At 46.4% G+C, this 12267-nt stretch overlaps 3 protein-coding genes across 3 annotated transcripts; 2 read left to right on the top strand and 1 right to left on the bottom strand.

Annotated features, from left to right (window-relative positions):
* Window positions 1-4625: 4625 nt before the first annotated feature.
* Window positions 4626-6407, top strand: AYO21_07482 (hypothetical protein; the record flags this gene model as incomplete). Its single annotated transcript, XM_022657437.1, has 5 exons — window positions 4626-4852; window positions 4951-5458; window positions 5537-5687; window positions 5750-5990; window positions 6050-6407. 5 exons carry the CDS (start codon window positions 4626-4628, stop codon window positions 6405-6407), a joined length of 1485 nt encoding a protein of 494 aa, XP_022510314.1.
* A 762-nt stretch (window positions 6408-7169) lies between these two features.
* Window positions 7170-8652, bottom strand: AYO21_07481 (hypothetical protein; the record flags this gene model as incomplete). The annotated part of the gene is made up of 7 exons (XM_022657436.1): window positions 7170-7374; window positions 7524-7702; window positions 7756-7827; window positions 7893-8109; window positions 8162-8220; window positions 8283-8357; window positions 8410-8652. 7 exons carry the CDS (start codon window positions 8650-8652, stop codon window positions 7170-7172), a joined length of 1050 nt encoding a protein of 349 aa, XP_022510313.1.
* Window positions 8653-9857: 1205 nt separating this feature from the next.
* Window positions 9858-11626, top strand: AYO21_07480 (hypothetical protein; the record flags this gene model as incomplete). Its single annotated transcript, XM_022657435.1, has 3 exons — window positions 9858-10157; window positions 10230-10471; window positions 10543-11626. The coding sequence occupies 3 exons, from the start codon at window positions 9858-9860 to the stop codon at window positions 11624-11626; spliced, it is 1626 nt and encodes a 541-aa protein (XP_022510312.1).
* Window positions 11627-12267: the final 641 nt, after the last annotated feature.

Below are 12267 nucleotides of genomic sequence, written 5' to 3'. Positions count from 1 at the left end.
TATACGAGGCCCTCCGGGCCAGTACCGAAGGAGAAGGGGGGGGTATTATGATGGGTTGAACCCAGAAGGAGGCTCGGTTCTGACGAACCAGCGCCAAGACTAACGACAGGACTAACGCCACCTCCTGATTGGCTAAATTTGCCTGTACATTATACAGGTAAAATGCCGCCTCCTGATTAGACGAGGCACGTACCGTGTAAGGGATACCGAATCCTGGCAAACTAAGACACCGTACGTAAGGGAAGGTAAGGAAGAGAGACAAAAGGCACGGGAAACGCAAGGCGTGTACGAAAGAGGAAGGACAAGGGAGAAAGGGGAAGACAATGAGTATCCCTTACGGAAGAGCGTACGATATAAGGAGAGAAGGAGGGGACATTATTCCTCCTTCTCTCTCCTCAGATTTATCCTCCTTATTACTAGGTTAGCTAGCTAGTTACAGAACTCTTTCCAAACCCTCACAGTACCTAGGCCTTTACCTAGTCGATAATAGAGTTATACCTTTTTAACTATAATATACCGAGTATAATATTATATTTCGTCTCCGCGACGTCGAGGATGATCTCTTCGTAGTGCTCGTCGATTAATAATAGAACTCTTCTTAGTTTATATATAACGTTAGATAGTACCTCTCCGGTAAATCCTAATAGTTTATAGGATATATCTTTCTCTCTCTTCCACTCCGTTAGTTTATTAGCTATCCGGTAGCTAATAATGTTACCGGTACATCCTAAGTCGATAAGGATATATACTTCTTAATCTCTTAAGGTCCTATATAGGATGATTAAATACGAGTAAGTCGCTATAGCTATCCTATATAGTAGCTTAGGTTAATCCCTAGTTACGCTTTCTCTACGAGCCCTCTTTCGCCTACGCTTTATTAGAGCTTTCTTTCCTTAGGCGGCCTACTCCTTAGGCCGTCCTTAACCTAGTTTTTTAGTTAATATAGGTAATCTATCCTCCCGTCTCGGAGGTCGGATACCTCGTAGTTTTAGTCCCTATACCGCTTAACTAATAGTTAGTGTACTTCTCGGGCTTCTTCGATAGACATCCCTAACTCTTTAGGTTATAGATAGTCTAGATACTATATATAATAGTAGGGTATATTTCTTAACGGGCATCTCGTAACTTCTCTATAAGTAAAGTTACCCTTTATTAATACTCCGTCTAGTATTTCGTCTACCTAGGGGACTAAAATACCTCTTTCTCTATAGATACGGTATACTTCCAGGACTCTATCGTCGCTCTATCCTAGTATTCTAGCCCTCTCTCGGCGCTCCCTAATAACTCGCCGTTCTTCTAGGACCCGTACTATAAGTCCTACCATTTCTTAGAGGGTCTCCTCTCGCTACTCTAGAGTTCCCCTCGCTTTAAGGTCTCGCATTCTCTATACGACCTAGACTACTTCTTCGTATAATCGTTCTAGTATCGTAAGTATTATCGGGTATTCGTAATCTACTTCCTATTCTTCCGGGTCGAACCTATCTACTATATTTATTATCGGTTCTAGCTGACTTTCCTCGATTTTATACATATATTATGTTTCTAGGTCTCCGCCCTAATGTAAGTAGATATAGCCTTCTCTCTCTCTATTTTAAGAGCATTTAGGATCTTTACATAAAATAATCGAGAAGATCCTTTCTCGCGGTTTTAGTTCTTCCGTAGGCTCGTAGTAAGTATAATAGTATTAGAATATAGTTCCTTTCGGGTACGTTAGGTCTACGCACTCCTTATTATTCTAGTATCTAGTCTTTACGTAGATCTTATTAGGCGTAATTACGAGGATAACTACCTTTTAGTAGTCTACTATTTCTCCCGCGTTTACTACATTCGCTTCGGGCTTTATCTCTAACCTTTTCGCCTATTTATTTTTATTAAGTTCTATAGTATTAGCTTACTTCTTTAGGCTTTTATAGTCTCTTACGTAGTGCCCCGGTTTTCCGTAGTTATAATAAATTTCGTTATTCTTTAGCCCCGTAGCCTTCTTACCCTATCTAGGGTCTTTACTTTAAGTAGAGCCTCGCTTTTTCTAAGCTTAATCGAGGTCTATAGGTATAGGTCCGTAATACGGTTACCTTAGTTTCTTCGTATTAGATTTTTATCCTCTAACTACGAATCCGCGTCGGTAGTTATCGTAGCGTTTATATTCTTAGTAGTCGTTATCTACTTAGATCGCTTCGTTAATCTAATCCTCGATTCTCTTACTTTTATACGTCCTTATCTCCTATTTAATCGCTAGCTTAAGACCTTTACGAAAAATAGGAACTAATACGCCGTCGCCCTATTCTAGTTCTATATTTAGGGTTCGGAATTTTATAGCGTAATCCTAAACTAAGCCCGTTTAGCGTAAGTTTATAATCTATCGCTCTACTTCTTTTTCTTCGTCTCTAGCTCCGAACACTTTTCGAACTTTTTCTTTAAACCTCTAGAAGGTTTAAAACAGCTTAATAGTTTTATCCTCCCTATCGTCGGGTTAGTTCTTCATGTAGTCTTTAATAAACGGGCGAAGCTAGGCCTCTACCCCTACCTCGAAGTAGCTTCCTATAAATAGGATCTTCTATATGTCACTTAGAAAGTCTCCTAGGTTCATTAATAAGTATATATCTATATAGTGAATGAAGGGTGTAAGTTTCTCCTACGCTCTATTAAAGGGCTTAGGTAGGTTTCTAATCTTACCCTTAGGTATCGGTTCCGTAATAGTAGTGACGACTAATAGCGTTAGCCCTAGTATACTAGGGTTAAGAGTACTTAGTCCTACCATCGTATCGTTTAGGGATAGTCGGGATGCCTATCGTATAAGGAGTTCGTCCGTTAGGGATGTAGGTCTTACTTATTTTCCGTAACTACTTATATAGGTCGTTACTCGTACCGATGGATAGTAGCTAAAGTATCAGAGCTGCTTCCTATATAGCCTAACGGGGCTAGGCTTCCTTAGTTACAGTCCTTATATTATATGAGCTAGGTCGAGATAACGTAAGGTATGAATAGTTAGATGACTTTAGAATAGTATAGTAAAGTAGATGTCATGAGTTAGCTACGAGAGAGTGTAACTATAAAAGGGTAATGAGCGTAGCTATATACTTATAAGGCGTATCCCGAATAGGTAACTAGGAATAGTATGTTAATATGTTGATATAGTCTATACTAACATACCACTATATCATAAGTTTCCCTTTTTAGTAGTTACGTGCGGTACGTGACCTAGCCTTACGTCTATCAGGCCGCCCCGACCCGGCAGACCTACCTCTGGGCGCCCAGCGCTCTAGGTCATATGAAGGCCGTTTCTAACATGATAGATAACTAGCCTATAGATAGAGATGTCAACGCTTGAAGAGGCTTCAAGGTTAACAGGTACGACCCCTCTTGCTATATACATGCGGTAAGCCAGCTACTTGGCTGGCGGCCTAACTCCTTGGTTGGTGGCCTGAGCCGAGTGTCCAGTGTCACGTGGGTGTTCGTGACAATAGTAAAGTAGATGTGATAAGTAAACTACGAGTGAGTATAACTATAAAAGAGTAATAAGCGTAGCTATATACTTATAAGGCGTATCCCGAATAGGTAACTAGGGATAGTATATTAATATATTAAAATAGACTGTGAGGCGTAAACCCTTTAGGCACTCCTCAAGACGCCAGCGAAGCGATCAACTACGCGTTTTTGATTAGGGCTGTTCACAGATGGATTCTATGCTTAGAACGATGAAATGAGGCTGTTGATGATTAATTTAATGTTGTTGTTGATGGAAGTTTAGTTAGTTAAAGAGTGGTGGCGGCGACGAGACGGAAATGGAAAGTGAACTCGTTAGAATTAGGATCGGAATAACTATAGATCTAGGAGAGTCACGTTATCTGTCTTTTCGCGAGCTAATAGATAAGCGCCGATAAGGGTAACTAATCAGAAGCGTAGCTGTTCGTTCAGTTTTACCGGTAATACTAGCTTAGCTAAAGCTTCGCTAGAATATAGTCTATACTATTATATTACTATATCGTATTTTTACCTTTTTAGTAGTTACGTACGATACGTAACCTAGCCTTATCCTTCTTCTATATTTCCGTTAGACTACTACGCCCCGGTAGACCTATCCTTAGACGCCCCGCGCTCTAGGTTATATGTAGGCCGTTTCTAACAGCCTTCTCCTAGGTTTAACCTATCATAGTAGGTAGTATTTTCCCTGAAGATTCTCATTATTACTGATAATTTCTAGTTAGAATACATACATCTAGGGTGCTAGGTCAATCCACCCGTAGCCACCTGGCACCCAAAAACAGAACCGATCCGCAAGAACAAAGTTGTAGTCACGTAGTTATGGTACTTTAGTTAATGAGCCAGACTATTAAAGAACGACCTATGTACTTGAAGCACACCCCAACCCCGCCCATGATAAGGACTATATGTAATAGAATAGATATATTATGGCACGACCACGGACCGCGCACCTTGACCGGACCGCCTTCCGTAACTTCTACATCTGCAGTTCGAATGTCTTCTCGCTATATTCTTGAAGACCAAAGCACTCCATTATTTGTCATGATGGCTCTACCAAAATCTTATTCAGAAACTTTCTGTACAGGTCTCATATTGTTCACCCTCACCATTTTATCATTCGGCATCTTGACCCTTTCACCAACATGGCCACGAAGGACATCCTTGACGGGGCCGCTGAGACTCATGTCGAAGCCCCCTACAGTGCCGTCATGGCTCCAGATGCTTCAAATGAGATGTCTTTGACGATTATGGAGACCATTCAAGCCAACAAGAAGTATATAGGTTGGTGCCTTCTCTTATCTATAGGCCCAATGGTCTACGGCTTCGACTTGATCATTGTCTCCTTGGCCACAGCAATGCCTGCATTCCGGTGAGATTCTCTCCTGGCACACTCTAGGCCTTCAGCATAAATGTCTTGTCTGAGGCTTGACAAAAGAACCGAAGCTAATTCGAATGCTCTGATACTAGAATGGTTTTTGGCTCAGAAGTCGGCCAGGTGTACATCGTTCCCTCCATCTGGCTAGCCCTGTGGAATTCAATGATCCAAGTTGGAGCAATGGCGGGGGCCTTTTCGAGCGGTACCATCTCTGATAGATTTGGCCGCAAGGTTACCTTTACTCTAGGCGCGATAATTGGGAATGTAGCTATCTTGGTTGTTTACCTTGCCGATCGGCCTGACAGTCTGCAAAGCAAGAGAGTGATGTTTCTCATGGGCAAAATCATTGTTGGGCTCGCGATCGGTCTTCTCAATACTGCATACTTGACGATGATATCGGAAATTGCCCCGGCAAGGATTCGTGGCCCGCTCCTCTCTAATTTCACTTTCTTCGCCATCCTTTCGCAGGTCGCTGCGGTGTCAATTGTTATAGGCGAAGTCCGCCACCTGACTGCAGATGCGTTTCGAGTCGTCTTCGCCAGTCAATGGGCTAGGACTGCCGTTGCGCTGATTGTGGGAGTCCTCGTTCCAGAAAGCCCGGTCTATCTCATCAGGAGGAACAACTTGGCAGGCGCCCTGAAGAGTTATAAGCGAATTCATTCACACGAGGATCCATAGACCCGCTTGGCTGCGTTGCAGACTGTTGTCGAGCATGAGATAATTGCTGAGCGGAATGCGGACTCCTGGAGCTATACAAAGTGCTTTCGTGGTACTAACTGGCGGCGGACAAGGATTGTTATCTACGCGAATATCCTTCAACAATTCGTTGGTATGTTGATCATTGGCAGTGACCATCAAGGCCATACTGATACTAACTAACATCTTACACAGGTCTCGCGATGATCCAAAGTTCGACTTACTTCCTCCAGCTGGCTGGCATGTCGGCCTATTTAACCTTGGAGCTCAGTCTTATCCACCTGGTCATAGGCCTGCCTATGCTACTCGCCTCCTACTTCTTAATGACTAGACTCGGGCGACGGACACTCTTCCTCTGGGGAGCAGCATCGGTTGGAATTCTCTGGACGGCCTTCGGTATCGCTGGTTGTTTCTCTCACTCCAAGTCAGCAACCTTGTAAGAAAGACCGTGACCAACTGTTTGTGCTACCCACAGCTAACTATTCTCCCGTCTAGATTCCTCGGAGTTGAATTAATCATTATCTACGAGGCCTTTGTCTTGGGCATTGGCGCAGTCTATCCTGTCATCAGTGCAGAAGCTTCCTCCGTGCATCTTCGCGCTGCATCACAGGCCATTGGGATCGTTGCGCAATTTATAGCAGCCTGGGCATTCCAATTCACGGTCCCCTACATGTACAACACCGACTCGGGTGATCTCGGCGGTAAGACCGGGTTCATATTCGCCTTCCTCAGCGCCACAGCCTTCGGCTCGAAATTCCCGAGACGAAGAATCGTACGTGGGCCGAACTGGACGAGATGTTTGAGAAGAGGATCCCAACACGGAAGTTCAGAGATTATGTTTGCGCTGGTGTAGAAGTGCCATTCGGTAAGGAGATTGAACTCGGTGAGACATAGAGGTGCTTGCTCTTCGGTGATGGAGAAAGAACAAATGATTCCGACTTAGAATTGTATTGTTTCTTACCGAATAGGCGGAAAATACCTGCGGCTTTTATGTCCTTGTCATTGGACATCGGACACTCTCAGGAGCTGATTAGTTATGGCCAACACGATACTCCCGATCTGTTGTGGAAGCCACGCCTTAGATATAGCTGAGCTCTCAGATTATATATTAAATTTACATACTCTCTCTCTTGATAGCTAATAATCGATAGATCTATATAGTCCTTACACGATGTGGTTAGCATCGATCTGTATGCTCACCATAATTTGCCTGTGCATGCCCACCCAAGCGCTATTCTGATCGTGATGTCCTGAGCCTTCCAATGAGCAGATACTGTCGGACTGGGGAAGCACGTGGGTGGGACTCTAGGCGCATGATTAGGATCTTTCCCTTGCATTGGTCACATCGACTTCTTACTGGGAGAAACGGTAGTGATCAATATCAAAACAGGTGACTTTGCGCCCTTCTGATCTTTTTGAGATGCATATGGCATATATCTGAATTTTTCTTCTTCACATTGGTTGGTTCTATTCTGCCTTGTCCATTTTCAAGCTAGCTACGAGGTGCGGGCTTAGTGATCGCCAATGGCCAGTTGGGAAGGCTGGAGGATCAAAGCATTCCGCGATTTCTGTTCCCGAGAGAGGCCACAGGGCACCAAACCTCCTCTTAGCTGGGTCACACCTGCGGACTTCTAAAGTGAAGATTGACGATCTCATTCTTTGCAGGGTCTCCACCAACACGGGCTATACGTTCACTCAAACTCTCACTGTTCGGGTCGAAGAACGGTTTCTCTCCATAGATGGCCGTGCGCTTTCCTTCTCTAGTCGTTGGATCATAGCCGCCTGGAATGGCCCTGTGAACGACCGATCGATTGTCCCAGCTAAATGACGAAAAGTTTCCGCAGTCAGTCTTTCTAGTTATCCTGAAATATTGTGTGTTGTGTAGAATTTTGTTTCCGACTCCAAAATCGCAACGCAATCAGGGGTGGTGGAATCCTCAAAACAACGAATGCAAGCAAACAGGACTTACAATGCAACACTGCCCGGCTCCCATTTCCATCTGACTGTCAAGTCATCGGCGCTATGAAGATGGTCGCGCAGGAAATTTAGAGTGTGATTTGCTTCTTGTCCCTTGAGTTCCGATATGTGGATGACAAATGTCGGATTGTAAAAGAGAGACTTGAGCCGCGTAACGGGATGGGTGCGAATCTGCGAGATTTATGAGTCGCTCTTGAGCTGCTCTTCTATTTCGTGGACCTTACCAATGGATGTTCTCGGCGCACGGGGCCACGGAATGGACGATAACCGTTGTTTAGCGAGTTGATGTATGATTGCTGTTGGTATTTCGTCAGTCAAGGTATGCCTCTGGACTCTGCGGTGAAAGACTTTGGATCCGGACCTCAGAACTGTGAACCGCATGCAATCCATCCAGGTATTTCTGATACGTCGGACTCAGTTTATCGTACAGCGCCGTTTGGCTGGTAAAAATGGTGTCGCCACCGGTCTCTGGAGTTCTAATCAATCGAAGCATAGTATAAGCCGGTGGGTTCGCCTCTTGCGAGTGATCAGAGTGGTATTCTCCTCCGAAATTCGAGTACGCTCGAATATCACTGGAACTATTAGCTATATGTTTCTTGAGCTTGAGGCTTCCCATGTGTCTAAACTCACTTGTTATTTCCCAGGATGGTCACATGTCGAGGATCTTGTTGGTTGGGATCACGGTCTTGCTACAGGGGTTTCGATTAGCATTTCTTCAATTTGATATCAGACTTTGGCAGGCTCAGCTCACAATGCCATAGTGCTTTGTCAATTCATGTTGCTGGTCCAGGGTGATATCCTGATCCCTGAAAAAGACAACGCCCCTCTGAATCTTGGTCAGCGGCTAGAACCCAACACTGGATTATTGTTCATCAAACCTCAGCGACCAGTAATGCAAGCTCATCTTTCTGGCTATCGGTAAGTTGGCTCAATTGAATGCCCACAAGTTCTGTCCCGATATATGGGGTCAAATTGCGGATAGCTTTGACCGCACTCAGAAGAGATTTTTTCTCAGGATCAGCGAAAAAGGCTCGATCTTTAGGAGGCTCGAATTCTTTGACTGGCTCATGAGGAGGCTGATAGGTGAGGACGGCCTCGGTTATTCCAGTATGCGTAGCCATGACGATTGGGAGTAGGGTAGACTGTTGATTATACAATAATAGGATACAGCTAATCGTCTGGCACAATCCCGCGAAGTTTTATAACTATGAAGGTCGAACTTCTGTCGAACTCCCTGAGCTCGCTGCAAGACGGCGCTTTTTGATTCAAAAGCCACTCCGGATTTGGGCGGACCCAATGGATAGATATCGACAAACGATTGGTAATACTCACCCGCTTTCTGTTACGTCTTCATTGCGATTTTTATTTTGTTACCCCCAATAGGTTCAATAAATCCAACAAGAGACCCTTCCACACCTCGGCTCCTTGACGCGATCAAACCTTGGCTGTCGCAGGGATACAGATTGCGCGAGGCGAACAACGCATGTCGCGATCTCCATCAGCAATGAGGTGCTATTACGCACCCGTGGCACCCCCACGCACCCCCCTGAGGTCTGATGTTTAGAGGATATAATATAAAAGGTCTCACTGGTCCTTTTCTTAGTGCCATAGCAACTGGATCCCTGATTCGCTCCTGCGCAACTTCGTCTTGTGGACATTGGTCCCCGACTCTGCCTCCGCCCTGCGATGTCAACCTCACAACAGACATTATCATCCAGCTCCTATCATCACGTTCAACTGATTATGTGCAGAATCATTTGGTCTAGGTTCTTGAGATCGCCCAAAGACAGGGTTTCGCCAACGACGACCTGAGCGACTGCCAGCGCCGTTCCCTCAGCTCCTGCAATGTTATCGCGGCGAATTGTAACACTGCCTGCAGATACTATGATCTGCGTTCATTAAGGAGCTTTCTCCCAAAAAAGAACTCATTAGGGCCAGGGCGAGAGACCCATTGCCATGCTTTCGCAATCGGCTCAGTTATTGACGTTACACGGGACGGCATCACGACATGGCTGAACACCGACGCTCATGGGGTCCAAAAGGGTTGGCACAGGCGGACATACCCTCCTTCCAGAGCAATCGAACTGTCATGGTTGCGGGCGTATGCAAGTTGACGTGCTCATCTTAGAAGATTCGCGATCATGGCCTCCAAGACGTGATCCGAGGCCCCCGGTTGGGAATGCAACTCTCCATGTGGCATGAACGATCCGACAATCTGGATTCTTCGCTGTGAAAAAAAGAGATAAGGGCGGAAGGACCCCTACCTACTAATCGAAATATCGGATTCAAGGAGAACATATTTCTTTTCAACTTTAACAAAGACAACATGTCTGGAGCCGGAGCACCACCCCCTCCTCCACCTCTCAAGAGCAATGCCGACCTGGGCATTGCGAACGACAAAAGAGCCGAACTTGTTGCAGACCACAAGGGCCTGCATTCTCCATCCTCGTCCGAAAGAGATGAAGACAGCGTCGATCTCAACAAGGAAATATATGATAGCACCGCGATCGATCCGGTGTTGGCGAAGAAGATGGCGCTCGCCAACTCGGCCATTGATGAAATCGGGATGACACCGTTCCAGTGGAAGTTGTTTTATCTCAATGGATTTGGCTATGCAGTCGACTCGGTAGGGAAACTTGGAACTTGTCTTTCGCTTCTTCCCACGAGTTCATAAGCCTAACAAACGAGTGGTTTGAAGCTTCTCATCGTCTGTCAATCAATCGCTGGGCCTGCCGTTGCTCAAGAGTTCGGAAACCCGACGCCGCGCCTGGCCGGGGTGGCACTCGCTTCTCAAGTAGGGCTGCTCTTCGGTGCTGCAATCTGGGGCTTCAGTGCCGATGTTATCGGGAGACGTCTGGCATTCAACTCGAGCCTGTTCCTCTGTGCGATTTTTGTCCTCATTGCGGGCGCCATGCCGAGTTACGTTTCGTTCTCTGCAATGTAAGCAAAGCTCCTATGCAATCTACCTAACCTATTGCGCTCTTGATGTGAGGCTTACGTTCTTCTGATAGGGTCGCTATTTACTCTGCCGGTGCCGGTGGCAACTATATCCTCGATGCGACGAATTTGCTCGAGTTCTTACCCTCCTCGCACGCTTGGCTGGTCACATTCATGGCAGTATGGTGGGCTGTCGGCTATGCAGTAACAGGATTCCTGGCCTGGGGCTACATGAGCAATTACTCCTGTGCCCCTGATGCGTCACCAGCAGAGTGCAACTGGGACGACAATTGGGGCTGGCGCTATCTACATTTCACCTGCGGCTCCCTTGTCATCGTCCTCGCATTGGCCCGACTTATCTTTGTCCGCATGCCTCAGACACCTAAATGGTTGATCTCTCAGAATCGTGATGAGGAAGTCATTGCCAATCTTCAGAAAGTGGCCAAGGATTTCAATCGGCCCCTGTCTCTTACTCTGGAGAGGCTTCAGAGGGAAGGGAGAGTGTTGCACACGGACAAGTCGGCCTTTTCTGCTCTACGACTGCGACAACATTTTTCACAGCTGTTTAAAACCAAGAAGCTCGCATATTCGACTGTCATGATAATCCTCAATTGGGTAGTCATTGGTATGGTCAGCCCTCTGTTCGGTGTTTTCCTACCATATTATCTGAAGAGCCGGGGAGCGGATGTCGGGGGCAATGACAACTATACAGTCTGGCGCAACTACGCATTGAACCAAGTCAGTGGCCTTTTTGGCCCCATCATCGCCGCAGTTCTCGTCGAAACTCGTGCCATCGGGCGTCGTGGCACTCTCGCAATTGGTGCCGCCATCACCACTGCGCTTCAGTTCGGATATACACAGATCAAAACCCCAGCGCAAAATGTCGGCGTTTCTTGTGCCATTTCGGCCGCATCCAACATCTACTATGGCACGATATATGCCTACACTCCAGAGATCCTTCCCGCAGCTCACCGTGCAACGGGCTATGCCATTTGTGTTGTCTTGAACAGGGTTGGAGGCATCGTCGGAGTGCTAGTCGGGAGCTACGCCAATGTTGAGACCACTGCACCGCTTTTCGTCTGTGGTGGCTTATTTGGGCTCTTGATTGTCCTCAGCCTGGCACTGCCCTTCGAGAGCATGGGCAAGCGGACTGTCTAAGTCCATCTCCGTTGGGTGCAAGATCGCTGTCACTTGGGTTCGCTGGCACATTGGCTCAACATAGTGATAGTTTCACGATCGGGTTAGTATTGGAGGTGGCCTCAAACAATCGCCAGCCTGTAAGGAGCTAGAATCGCAGAGTTTGCCCCGAGGACATAGATTCCGCAAATGAACTGTCTGGGTTCCAGGATCGAAGCAGTATCTACTGTGGCCCTCCACCGGTCTGGGGTCCCTGTTGGGGTTTAACAAGACTACCATTGCCCTCGCTTCAATAAGGCTTTCCGAGAGCTATTTGGAGATAATACAGTGAACAGCGAGAGACTATATCATTACACTAATTGACACTTCCCACTTCCCGCTCCCTCGGATTCCAACCGCCAATTCTTCAGCTCAACGTTAAACTACAGTCCTATAGTCCTACAATTTATCCTCTAGACGAGATGGACATCTCAACGTTTTCTGGACAACGTCGCACAGGGTCAAAATCGCTGCAAAGGGACTTACGAAATCCCACGAAATCCGGGGCCCCGCAAAGCTGTTTGTGTTTGTCTGGGGTCTGGGGTCTGGGGTCTGGGTCTGGGTCTGAATTTGGGGTTTGTAAATGATGGTGACTAGCCTGTGCTAGCATCATAGTGCTTATC

Source organism: Fonsecaea monophora (genome assembly GCF_001642475.1).
Source record: "Fonsecaea monophora strain CBS 269.37 chromosome Unknown Scaff57, whole genome shotgun sequence".
Lineage (NCBI taxonomy): Eukaryota > Fungi > Ascomycota > Eurotiomycetes > Chaetothyriales > Herpotrichiellaceae > Fonsecaea > Fonsecaea monophora.
The sequence above is the reverse complement of the archived record's forward strand: the minus strand, read 5'-3'. Positions and strand labels throughout refer to the sequence as shown.